The sequence below is a fragment of the Hemicordylus capensis genome, chromosome 2 (assembly GCF_027244095.1).
Source record: "Hemicordylus capensis ecotype Gifberg chromosome 2, rHemCap1.1.pri, whole genome shotgun sequence".
In the NCBI taxonomy this organism is placed as follows: Eukaryota; Metazoa; Chordata; class Lepidosauria; order Squamata; family Cordylidae; genus Hemicordylus; species Hemicordylus capensis.
Window position 1 is genome coordinate 210,044,392 of NC_069658.1, and position 12,244 is coordinate 210,056,635.

A 12,244-nucleotide genomic window follows, 5' to 3' on the forward strand; every position below is an offset into this window, starting at 1 on the left:
TTACCGGTCTGAATGGCTTCTGCTTGCACTTGTGAATGACTGGTCTCTGCTTCCCACCTGCTATGGTTCAGTAGCACAGAAAGTCTCTTGGAAAAGAGCTAAGGTAGTCACCGGGTTCATGCTTTCCTTTTGAGTTTCCAAAGCCACCTGGTTGGGTACAAAAACTGACTGCTGGGCCAAATTCCGTGAGATCGGTTGAGTTTCTGCCTGCCTTGCAAGTGTTAAAGGCAGAGAAACCTCAATCAAATATGGGAGGGAAAGCTGTCTATTCATCATGAAAAGGTGGCCTGCAGCTGCTCAGAATGCCTCCCCCCTGGTTTCTTGTCAACATAGGATGGAGTAAGGGACAGGCCCAGAGCTCTGTGGTAGAGCCTCTTCTTTGCATGCAGACGGTCCCAGGTGTAATCCCTGGCAGCATCTCCAGACAGGCCTGGGAAAGACCCAGGCAGTCTGAAACCCTGGAGAGCTGCTTTCCATCAAAGCAGGCAATCCTGAGCAAGGTAGATCAAGGGTCTGACTCAGTAGACAGCAGCTTCCTATGTCCCTAAGCCCTTCCTTCTGCCTGCCCAGGCTTTTTCCATGGAGACCGTTGAGTTCTAGCCCACCGAAGCGGAGTACCTGCTAGGCTTATGTTGTGGCCAGGGGTGTGATACCTCGGCAGTTGCTGGGGTCAGACATCGTGTATGTGCTGTGAGAAAGAAATGCCAAGATGAAGCCTCCTCACGTTTTGCTGCTTCTGGCATACCACACTCCGCCCCAGAGCGCTGCCAGAGCAGAGCATCCGGGCTTAGATGGACCAGTATTCGGACTGTGTATAAGCCAGCTTCCTAAAGCCATACACTTAGGGGAGGAACCACAGCTCAGTGGCAGAACACGTGCTGTCCGTGTGAACCATTCCCAAACTTAGTTTGTATTTTTAAAGGTGTCCTGGGTAGTACAGGTTTTTGCAGGGTGGGAGGTGGCTGTCAGGTAAGGTGCTGTCAGCGAGCTCTGTTAATTTGGGGGGCGGGGGAGTGTGTGACACAACACTCTTTCGGGGCCTTGGATTCTTCACGCAGAGCATTTTTGTACCTTAAAAGATTACAGGGATGGGGTGGGAGCCGATTCCTGCTTTGTCCGCTACCATGATATCTTCATATTCTCACGACTGGAATTGTCCCAGAACATATGAGTCAATTTCAGTCTTCTTGAGACCGGTGCATGGGAGAAGGGTTCATCCCCCTTTCCCCACTGCCTTGCCCCTTATCTCTTGAGGGGTGGGCAGCAGCTGCTTCCAGTAAAAATCTGGGCCGCCTTCTTGGCAGATCATGTTAAAGACCAGGCCTGATTTATACACCAAATATGCTCATTAGCTAGTATACAAAATCAGGTCTGGCCCACAATGTCATCAAGTTCTTTATATGGTGACCCGTGTGTGATCTGGGCGCAAGAGGAAAGGAGATCAAACCATTCCTAAAAGGGTTCAATGGGCTTTATTGAACATAAAAGGCTTAACAACAACCTAGCAAGCAGAATTGCTAACAGTATTAAAACAGAACATCTAGCCAGTACCAATATTCCACCCAGTGTGCCTAACTAAATTTAAGTGTGTGTAATTAAATCTTCCTAGAGTCTAGTACAGTTTAGATACAGGCGGAAAAAGAAAGCGGGGGGGGGGGAAGGCTGCGGGTTGATAAGGTTTTGGGGGAGATCAGAGATTAGTAGAAGGGAAAAGGGGAAGGGAGCAGGAGAAGGGGAAAAGATGAAGGGAATTCCCAAAGTTTGTAGCATATTACTAGGATCCGAGGCTGGAGGCTGGAGAGAATCACTTCAGCTGAAGCAGTGAGGCGCTGGCGGAGACAGGAGTTGTGCAGTTGCTTCAGATCATAGCTGAGAGCTCCATGGCTGGGGAGCCTTGACTTCTCACTGCGCAGTGAGAGTCATAGCCTCTGAGCACGGGCAGAGTTCCTGCTTAGCCCCTGCGGCTGTGCAGCAAACTCTGGGAAAGCGTGTGAGCAGACCTTGTTGTAAGCACAAGAATGCTAGCGTGTGAGCAGAATGCCCGTAGGCACAGAACTGCTAGCTCTCTGTCTCAAGCCTCATTCTTATGGTCATTTTTCTCTTTGATCCTTGAATAGGATCTATTCAAAAATCTCCTCTTTTCCTGTATGTCCAAACAGGTGTCAACTTCCACCTTCTGAACAAAATCTTAATTATACAGGATATCAGCTAGTCCAGAGAGAGATTTGACTCTTCTCCTGTAAACTGCGCGTTCAGGAAGGGGGGGGGGAAATCTGCATCTTAAGATGCTGCAAATTACATCTTGGCAGTCTAGCCTCCAGAAGGTGTTAAGAAGTCAAGAATTAGTAAGGGGATTGTGGAATTGGCCCCATTTGGTGTGAGACAATCATTCCACTATTGCTTATGTACCTTTATCCAGTGTTTTGCTTGCAATTGAAAACAAGAGAATATTTAAAGTAACATACATGTGTGTGAGACTTGTAGCATTAGTGAGGTGAGAATTAAAGTCTACAAGCATTATCTCTGTATACATTTGGCTATATTGAATTTCTATAGACAGCAATTGAGCTTAATCACTTGGGCCTTACAGGGCCATCACTGACAATGGAAGGAGGAACTCGACAGGTCTGGCCAACAGCCACCATGGTAGCCAGTGGCATTAGCATATGGATTGCAGCATTCAGCCTTCAGACCTGGCTCCATTGTTCCCTTGCATATCCCATTTTAGCAACACAATGCCAGGTTGCTTCCTGCTCCTCACAGACCAAGGAACAGTATGTCAGAGTTCAGGTTTGATTTCATTTCTTGATATAAAATGAAATCAGATACAGGCCTGTATATTTCACCATACTTCTGAGTTGGTACCTCTGGTTATGATGGGTTATGACCGTACACAACAATCACTTGCTGTATGGCATCTGCTTTGGCCCTTATCCTGCAGATTTAGAAATCTGACGCAGCTCTGGGGAAAGCAGAAGCTTATCAGGAAAGCAGCTGTGTCATTTCTGCAAGTTATTGCAGTTGCTCCTGGAGCTTTCCCAAGACGACAGGCTTTACCGCTGGTTTACTGCAAGTTCGAATTTGCCCAAAAAACCCAATGCAGAAAGTGGATTATTAAAATCCTGGACAGACATCAAGCTAAGCTCCGACGCTTGCTGAAAAACCCAAATCATGCATGGAGTGATCCCCAGCTTGTAGGGACTTCAATGTAAATCTAGATGACATGTGAATGCACATATCTTCCGTGGGGAAGCAAAGTAAAATCGCTGTCTGAAGAGCCTCCTGGAAGCTTTTCACATGGGGTTTCTGAAGACCTTTAACTTGCATCTCCTCCGGAATGGAGGGGGGGTGTTCACATATTGGCTAGCCCGAAGTCCCTGTGAGTTATTGGGGAGCAGTTCACACACAATTTGGGTTTTCCACTGTGCATTAGAGTGTAACCCAGTTTATATCCGGGGTGAAAAAATCCACTATTTGTGTTGTTTTTTTGGGACAACTGAGTTTGCAATAAAGCCTTCGGGTAAACTTGCGGTAAAACCTGCTGTGCATAGAATCCCCTGGAGGCATCTGGAGACTTGGCATTAACATTTCCAACACTGTATCTAGGATGTGTTTCCTATTAAGGAGGAAGCCACCAACCCAGGCTACGAATATTCTTTGTGCCAGACTGGAGAAAAGCTATTCTGGGGTCGTTTTATGCCCTTTTCCTACTGAGAAAAAGGCAGGGGGATTTGTCTCCGCAACTACCCAGATGGCACTCAAGCCATGCCGATTTCCCCCCAAGTCAGACAGGTGTTCAAGGCACAGGAGCCATGCCAGAAAAATGTTGGCAACCACAGGTCTTCACTGCTTTTCAGTGGACATTGTTCTGTCTTCATATCAAAGGGACTTGAGTTAAGCATGTGAAGAATTTACTCCCAGAAACAAAAGTTTAGTTAAGAATCATGTCTATGTTTGCTTGGTCTGGGTGGTTAGTGGGTTAAGTAACTGCTGCTAGGCACTTTGATTGACAGGAGATGTTCTGCAGATGTGTGCTAGAGAGTCTGTTGGAAGTTAGTGGTCAAGGAAGAGGCTGGGAGAGAAAGGGACACTTGGATGGCAGAATAGCAAACTGCATTTGGCTGTGATATTGTTTATTCTTAAATTTACATACTGCCTTTCATTAAAGCAATCCCAAGGTGGTTTACAGCAGAAAAAAAAAATTTTAACACAAGATGGTAAAAAAGACACAATTAAAATATTAAGTGGGGGGAAATATTAAACAAATCTGATTTAAAAATTTTTAAACAAAAGCATAAAAGCAATAAAAACTATACAGAGCAGCAGCAGAGAATCAAATAAATGCCTGGGCTGTGCTATGAGTTGTGCATTTCTTGGAAACGATCAAGCTTGGTTTGGTGAAACAATAAATCCTCTTTATATTAAAAATATGTGGACTTTCTCTATCGGAGTGACACCCCATGCCTATAGCGTCTCCCTGCTATCAAAGACAGTAGATTATTATAGGAGAGGACTAGTAAAAGATAACTGTGGGCAGGAGAAGAGCTGGTCTGGTGGTAGCAAGCATGACTTGTCTCCTTAGCTGAGCAAGGTCCATCCTGGTTGCATATGAATGGGAGACTGAGCACTGTAAGATATTCCCCTCAGCGGATGGAGCCGCTCAGGGAAGAGGTGGGGTATAAATATTTTAAATAAATAAGTAATAATAAATAAACCTTGGTGAAGCTGCTGTCGGTCTGTGTAGACAATACTGAGCTATTTATTTATTTAATATTTACATGTATATCCCACTCTTCCTCTGAGGAGCTCAGAGCGGTGTACTTGGTTATTTTTATCCTCACAACAACCCTATGAGGTAGGTTAGGCTGAGAGATGCATGACTGGCCCAGAGTCACCCAGTGAGTTGCATGGCTGAATGGGGCTAGATGGACCAATGGTCTGAATCAGTATATGGCAGCTTCCTATGTTCCTATGATACAGGGCCATTAAAAAGCACATGGTTTGCTTTGATATATGTGTATGTGTGTGTGTGAAAATTAAAAATCAATATAACCAAGAGTGATCCCCTGCTAACTTGGCAAAGAGGCACCTTTTTAACGTGGTGATTCTCTTTATTTAGGAGGGCGAGAGTAACTGGCTCTATCCACCCGCAGCACAGTATCCCTCCAGTGACTGTTGCTGGTGTCTATCTCATGTTTCTTTTTAGATTGTGAGCTCTTTGGGGACAGGGATCCATCTTATTTATTTTCTTCTCTATGTAAACTGCTTTGGACACTTTTTTTGAGAAGCAGTATATAAGTATTTGTTGTTGTTGATCAGGATTGGGGCCATGGTCTGATGGGGGTGGGGGGGAGATCCCTGCACTCTCAACAAAACTTCCCCTCTTCCTGAGTGGCTATCTTTTTCTGGGAGGAAAGTTGCTGTGTTGGCACCAACCGTTCCTTGGAGAGAAGATTTTTAAAGTGTTTTAATTTAATTAATTAAGAACACACATCCGTCCTACCTTTCCATAGAACTAAAAGTGGCTTACAAAAAATTTAATTAATAAAATGAAATAAAAGTGTGGTGTAGTGGTTAGACTGTTGGACAAAGACCAAGGGGATGAGCCACTGTGCTGTGGGGGCTGAAGGGAACGGATCAACTGGTACTCAGCACCCATCTGTCCACATGGCTGGACTGTGATAATTTGAGATGCAGCTGATTGACTGGTGAAGTGCTGTCAAGTCGGTGTTGACTCTTGGTGACCACATAGATAGATTCTCTCCAGGATGATCTGTCTTCAACTTGTCTAGGTAAAGTGTGCCGTCAAGTCGGTGTCGACTCCTGCCACCCACAGAGCCCTGTGGTTGCTTTTGGTAGAATACAGGAGGGGTTTACCATGGTCTCTTCCCGTGCAGTATGAGACGATGCCTCTCAGCATCTTCCTATGTCTCTGCTGCCTGATATAGTAGCAGCGGGGATTTGAACTGGCAACCTTCTGCTTGTTAGTCAAGCATTTCCCTGCTGCGCCACCTAAGGTTGAACTTGGCTACTGGCTGGTTACTTTGAGCTGGAAACGCTGAGGGCAACAGGCATCCATGGGACATGGAGTGAACATAAGAACAGCCCTGCTGGATCAGGCCCAAGAAGGCCCATCTAGTCCAGCATCCTGTTTCACAGTGGCCCACCAGATGCCGCTGAGAAGCCCACAGGCAAGAGGTGAGGGCATGCCCTCTCTCCTGCTGTTACTCCCCTGCAACTGGTACTCAGAGGCATCCTGCCTTTGAGGCTGGAGGTTGCCTATAGCCCGCCAACTAGTAGCCGCTGATAGACCTCTCCTCCATGAAGTTATCCAGACCCCTCTTCAAGCCATCTAGGTTGTTGGCTGTCACCACATCTTGTGGCACAGAATTCCACAAGCCGATTATGCGTTATGTGAAAAAGTGCCTCCGTTTGCTGGTCCTAGATTTCCTGGCAATCAATTTCATGGGTTGACCTCTGGTTCTAGTGTGATGGGAGAGGGAGAAGGATTTCTCTCTATCCACTTTCTCCACACCATGCATGATTTTACAGAGTGAGACGAGAGCCTAAAACACCCTCCTCTGGATGGTCAGAGATGGTTGCCTGAGCTAACCCCTGCGAACCAAGCAAAGGGGCGCCTTTTAGGGTGCTGCTGATGTTTTCATAGTGATGTGAATTCCCCGGCTCGTCTTGGGCCCGCTTTTAGCCAATCAAACAGACTTAAGGGAATCAATCAGAGGCGTTTATTGCTTCACGATAGCAACAGGTAATCAGCGGGCTTTACGCTCTCAAGCTGAATACAAATTGGTTATAGGTGCATCTTACATTTATACAAACAATCTGAATGATGCTGATACCCTAGACATGGCAACAAAATGGTGGACTAAGTATCTAGTACGCATGTGAATGATTCACTGTTCATCTGGTGATCACTCCTTATTTGGTTGCATCCTGTTTTCTTAACTTGTCAGCAAAAGAACAGTGAGAACCCTGTGAGAACCAAAGTTTCATAGATACATTTTAGTGGGGAAAGATAATGATGTTGATCATGTGAGGCCTTGAAGGCTCTGAGCTAAGCTGGGGTTACTTTAAGTCAAACTGAGATTTTCTAAGTAAAATGGAGTTACTTTGGTTTTCTAAAACACATCAATTGGTACCACCTTGTGGGCTGTTTTCTGGGCTGTGAGTTCATCTGCTTCTTGGACACGGTAGGAAGCCAGCTCCTGAGCCAGAGAAACCTTAGGTGCTCACTGCAAAAGTCATTAATTGATTGATTAATTAATTAATTTAATTAATTACATTTTCTTGGCCCTTCCCAATTTCATCTCTCTCTCTCTCTTCCAGATCCCCACCCCCGACATTTTTTAAAAACGTATTTTTGCTCAGCCTCCAAGAAGTCCAGTGTGGTGAACCTGGTTATGTTTTCATCCTCACAACAACCCTGTGAGGTAGATTAGGGCCGGCTGAGAGACACGTGAGTGTCCCAGAGTCGTTCAGTAGGGTTCATCATGGCCGACGGGGGGGATTTTATTTCTCCCGGCTCCTAGCCCAGCACTCTAACCACCGCATCGCGCAGGCAGAGGCCATCGGGCTAAGCCTCGCAGGCGGAGCAATATCCCACCCTGTCTCTAGCAGAGGACTGGAAGACGTTTTGTCTGCGGACTCTCCCTCTCTATAGTCCTTTCGGGCTGGGGGGCGGAAGTGCCCTCTGGGACTCTCCGTCTCTATGGGCCGGCCTGGCGCTGTAGGAAGGCGGAAGCTGGCCCTGGGAGGCTCTCCGGCGCATGCGTGCAGGCGCGTGGTCCGTCCGCAATTCCGGTCTCTTCCGGTCGGCGGGGGCGTGTGGCTGAGGCAGCCAAGATGGCGGCGACGGCGGCGGGGGGCGGCCCCGTGGAGGTGGCGCTGGTCTCGGTGGCCGAGGCCGGGTCCGCCTCCTCCTCGTCGTCCTCCTCGGCTCTGCCCGGGGGCTGCTGGTGCTGGGCGTGGGAGGTGGGCTCTGGCGTGCCAGTGGCCGGGTACCGCGGCGGGGGTAGCTGCTCGCCCCACGGGCTGGCGCTGCTGGGCGGGGAGCGGCTGCTGGGGGCCCAGCTGGGCAAGTCCTGCCTCGGCGCCTGGGAGCTCCAGAGGAAGGTGAGGGCGGCGGAGGGAGGAGGTTGGGGGGGTGAGTAGGGTGGGGGGAGGTGGAGCGGGGGAGGCAGCCTCCACCCACCCATGGAGATGGTGCACCCCTCTTCCAGGAGAAACGAGCCCCCTTGCTAGACTCTGTGCACGACCCCCCCCCAGACTATGACCCAATGAGTGGGGGCCGGATCCACATGGCAGCTTCTCCCCACATAAATCCATAGCGCGCGCCTCCCCCCTTTTCATAGGTGTACATTATCCACCATCTAAGAATGAGTTTTTCTTGTAGGAATCTTCAATCATATCTATTCCTACAAGAGGAATTCCCCCTCCCCCCCCGCCAAGGGCTTCTCCCCACAGAACCCCCCCCCCCTTAGAAAGGCACCTTCCCAGTAGGAACAAGTTCCCCTTATAGACATGTGCCCCATAAAGATGTGCCCCTACACAGTGCTAGCCCCCACCCCAAATTAAGCAGAGGCACCTTTTAAAAAGTGATGATTTATATTTAGCAGAGAGGGAGGGAGCAACTGGCCCTTTCCAACCCTAGCACAGTACCTCTCCAGTGGCTGTTGCTGGTGTCTGTCTGTCTTAGACTCTGGACGGAGTCATTTTATTTGTTTCTTCATTTATATCTTATGTAATGGGTTATAAACCATTATATATTTTATAATAAGATATAAAATATGTTTGAGAACTTCTGCTGAAAAGTGGTTTATAAATATTCTTTGTATTCACAAATAGGAGGAAATGCACATGTAGTCCCAGCAGGAAGGAATGCAGACCACACACACACACACACACACACACACACACACACACACTACTCATAGCCTTCCATAAAGGTTACACCCCCATAGGAGGAAACATGTTCACCCCCTCTGGGAGGTCTCCTCTCCACAAAGGCACCCCTACAGCCCCCCATTGAAATGTGTCTCCTAAGGAGTGCATTCTCCCCCACTTAAGAATACGTTTCTCTTTTATTTTTATTTATTGTTAAATTTATATACCACCTTTCATTAAAACAATGAAAGTGAGGGAGCCACCCCCCAAAGGGGCTCTTCCCCATAGAAATGTGCCTCCTAGGAATGCACCCCTCCAATAGAAATAATCTCCCTTTGTAGAGATACACCCCCATAGAAACATGATCCCTCAACAGGAGCAAACAGAGGCCATTTGAGAGGAAGGGATGCAGCCTTCCTCTGGGGATCCCCCCCATAGAAATGTGTCCCCAGTAGACCTGAATTCCGTTCCTAGAAATACACCTCCATAAGAATCTGTGTCCCCTGCAAGAGAGTGGAGCCATAGCTCAGTGGTAGAGCATCTCTTTGCATGCAAAAGGTTCCAGGTTCAGTCCCTGGCAGTATCTCCAGGTAAGGCTGGGAAAGACTCCTGCCTGAAGCCTGGGAAAGCTGTGGCTGGTCAGTGTGAAGAGGAGCAAGCTAGATCAGTGTTTCTCAATGTTTTTGGAGTCATGGACTGGTATGTTCTTCATGTGCAGTTTCCTGGACCAGCAGTTAGTATAAGGGTCACCACTACCCCAACCTCAGGCCCCCAAAAACAATTTTGGACCAGTAGGGGCCAACAGTGGAAGCTCTCCAGAGCTCATTTCCAGGCAGCCCTCATTGCTGGATAATGTTCATCCGAGGAAGCTGAATTCACGTTATCCAGCAACGAGGGCTGCCTGCCTAGAAATGAGTTCCAGAGAGCTCACCCAGGCTCCTTGGATCCCACGCCCCACCCCTCTACGTGTGATGGACCGGTACCCTCATGGACTGGTACCCAACAGATCACAGACCAGCACCGGTCCACAGACCGGTAGTTGAGAAACACTGAGCTAGTTGGACCAAGGGTCTGCCTCAGTAGGTGGCAGCTTTCTAAAGACTTAGTTAGTTACTAGATGTCAATTTCTTGCTGTGAGGACTTTTCTTTGAACTTAATGATTGTTGTGGGAACATTTTCTCAGTGTGGTGCTGTAATTTGATACTTAGTATTTGAGGGGGGGAAGCATAGAAATAAAATTGGGCTGTTTTGTTGTTGGTTTTTGCTGAGGTTTGGTGGGGGTTTTTGTCAGTCTTTTGTGCCCTCAAATGCCTTGAATATTCTATTTAGCTTTATATGTCCACATGTTTAAGACACGGGGCTGTAGCTCAGTGCAGCTTTGCACATGAAAGGTCCCAGGTCTGGTCCTTGGCAGCATCTCCAGGTGATGCTAGGAAAGGCCCCCTTGTCCCCCCCCCCCCGGCCTGAAACCTTGGAGAGCTTCTGCCAGTCTGTGTAGACAATACTGAGCGAGATGCACCAAGAGTCTGATCCTCCTTAAGACAACTTCCTATAATTCCTGCATAGGATTCTGCATCTCCCCCCGCCCCCGCCCCCAGGAAGGATTGCACCCCCTTCATCGGAATGCATTCTTCCCCCTTCAGGAACAAACTCTGTTTATAGAAATGCATCTCATTGAGTATCCTCCTTATAGGGGTGTAGACCAGAGCCTGGTCTAGCTCTGTATATGGCAGATGTATATGTTCCATATGTATATGCAATAAGTCATCTGAGAATGAGGCAGAAGTGGGTAGAGGTGATAAAACGAGAAATTGGGATTTCCTATTCTTACCTTGTAAATCCTTACCAACAGCCCTGTAAGGTAGGGCCAGTGTTGCTCTCATATTGCAGATGGGGAAGGCACAGGCTGCAAGAGAGTGGCTTGCTGTAAGGCAGGGTCCCCAGACTACAACTCCCATCATCCCATGGGATCATGGCTGAGGATGATGGGAGTTGGAGTCCCAAATCTGGGAGCCAAGGTTGAGAACCCCTGCTCTAAGGTCACCTAGCAAGTTTACGGCAGAGATGAACCAGGGATCCCCTGATTCGCTGCTGGGTCTCTTAGCCACCTGGCTGCCTTACCAGCTTTCATGAGGACTTGACGCTTTGAAATGTCTTTCTCTGGATTGAGAGTTCTGGGAGAGAGCCTCTAATAGAACTGGAGCCTTATACTGCGAGGGCTTTAAAGAACCAAAGGAAGGCATTTCCTTTCATCCCCCTGCTCCAGAATACAGAATCCTCTTCTCTCTCTCTGCCGAAAGAGATAAACCCGTCCATTGAATGGCCTGGCTGTCTGAAGTGCCATTCTTTCCTCTGTCCTCGCATCCCTCTTCCCTGCTGAATATCCTCTTGTGCTGTCTTTTGCTGGAATCCAGTTTATTTCTCCTAAAGTGATTTTGCTATAATCTCCTTAAACTGCCACTTCTTTCTCTCTTGCCTGTGCTGTGCCAGTTGCAAAGTCCCCCCCCCCCAATAATGTGTTCAGACACAACTTCTGTTTGCAGCAGCTTAAAATCTGGGAGTGGGAATAGGGCCAGGCCAGGGCGGGTTAGGGGTGGACGGGAGAGGCTTTTTACGCTGTGGTGCTGCAGTAATGGAACCCCAGCCTGTTTAAGACCTCTGCTCCAGGCATAGCTGCTGGCCAGAGTCTGTTCTGGGAAGCACAAGGTCTATGGTCCCAGCTGTGCCCTCTCTCCACTAATCCTGGCTGAGCCTCTACCAAGTCAAGTGGCTCCTACCACATCCCATGTTCTTCTTAATCTTTCTCTCCCCATGTCTCTAGGACCAGCTGCAGCAGAAGATCATATGCCCAGGGGTGGTAACCTGTCTGGCCGCTGCTCCCAATGGTCTCTATGTTTTGGCAGGTATCGCTGAAAGCATCTACCTCTGGGAGGTAAGAGACACGGCGAGGGGGAAAGAAGCAACCTGTGTTGCCCAGGAGGGGAGCCAAGTTCTGAGAAGTTAGTTTAGAATTAAAGTGCAGTGCTGGTCTCAGGCCTTCTAGCCCAGGATTTATTTATTTTTTAATTGTTTCTCTTTATTTGTTTGGAGGTGGTTTTGTTTTTCCATTGGGGTGCAGACTTGGGCCTTTGCCACAAGAGGGCACAAGCCACCATCTCCCTTCAGACTGATTCACATCTGTGATGATTTAGTTGTTTTTCTGTGACTGTCATGAAGTGTGTGTTTGCTGCTTTTAGTGATTTTCTGTAACGCTTTTGAGAATGAGATGCTCTTCTTGGCTTTGGATTGTGTGGGTTGCTTTGGGCGCCTCATTGTGGGTGGGTGGGGGGGGCCAGGGAGGAGC

General features: G+C 48.1%; 1 protein-coding gene across 6 annotated transcripts in view; it reads left to right on the forward strand.

Moving 5' to 3' along the window:
* The first annotated feature begins 7,750 nt into the window (after positions 1–7,750).
* The window catches only part of WDR18 (WD repeat domain 18), a 34,847-nt gene continuing 30,353 nt past the window's right edge, over positions 7,751–12,244 (forward strand). For 2 of the 6 annotated variants that reach the window (XM_053300073.1, XM_053300074.1), the window contains exons 1-2: positions 7,768–8,130; positions 11,723–11,833. In XM_053300073.1, the coding sequence (XP_053156048.1) occupies positions 7,861–8,130; positions 11,723–11,833 (381 nt within the window). In that variant the 5' untranslated portion in view covers positions 7,768–7,860. Of the gene's footprint in view, positions 8,131–11,722; positions 11,834–12,244 lie in introns of all 6 variants that reach the window. The other 4 variants (XM_053300071.1, XM_053300076.1, XM_053300075.1 and 1 more) reach the window with 4 other exon arrangements.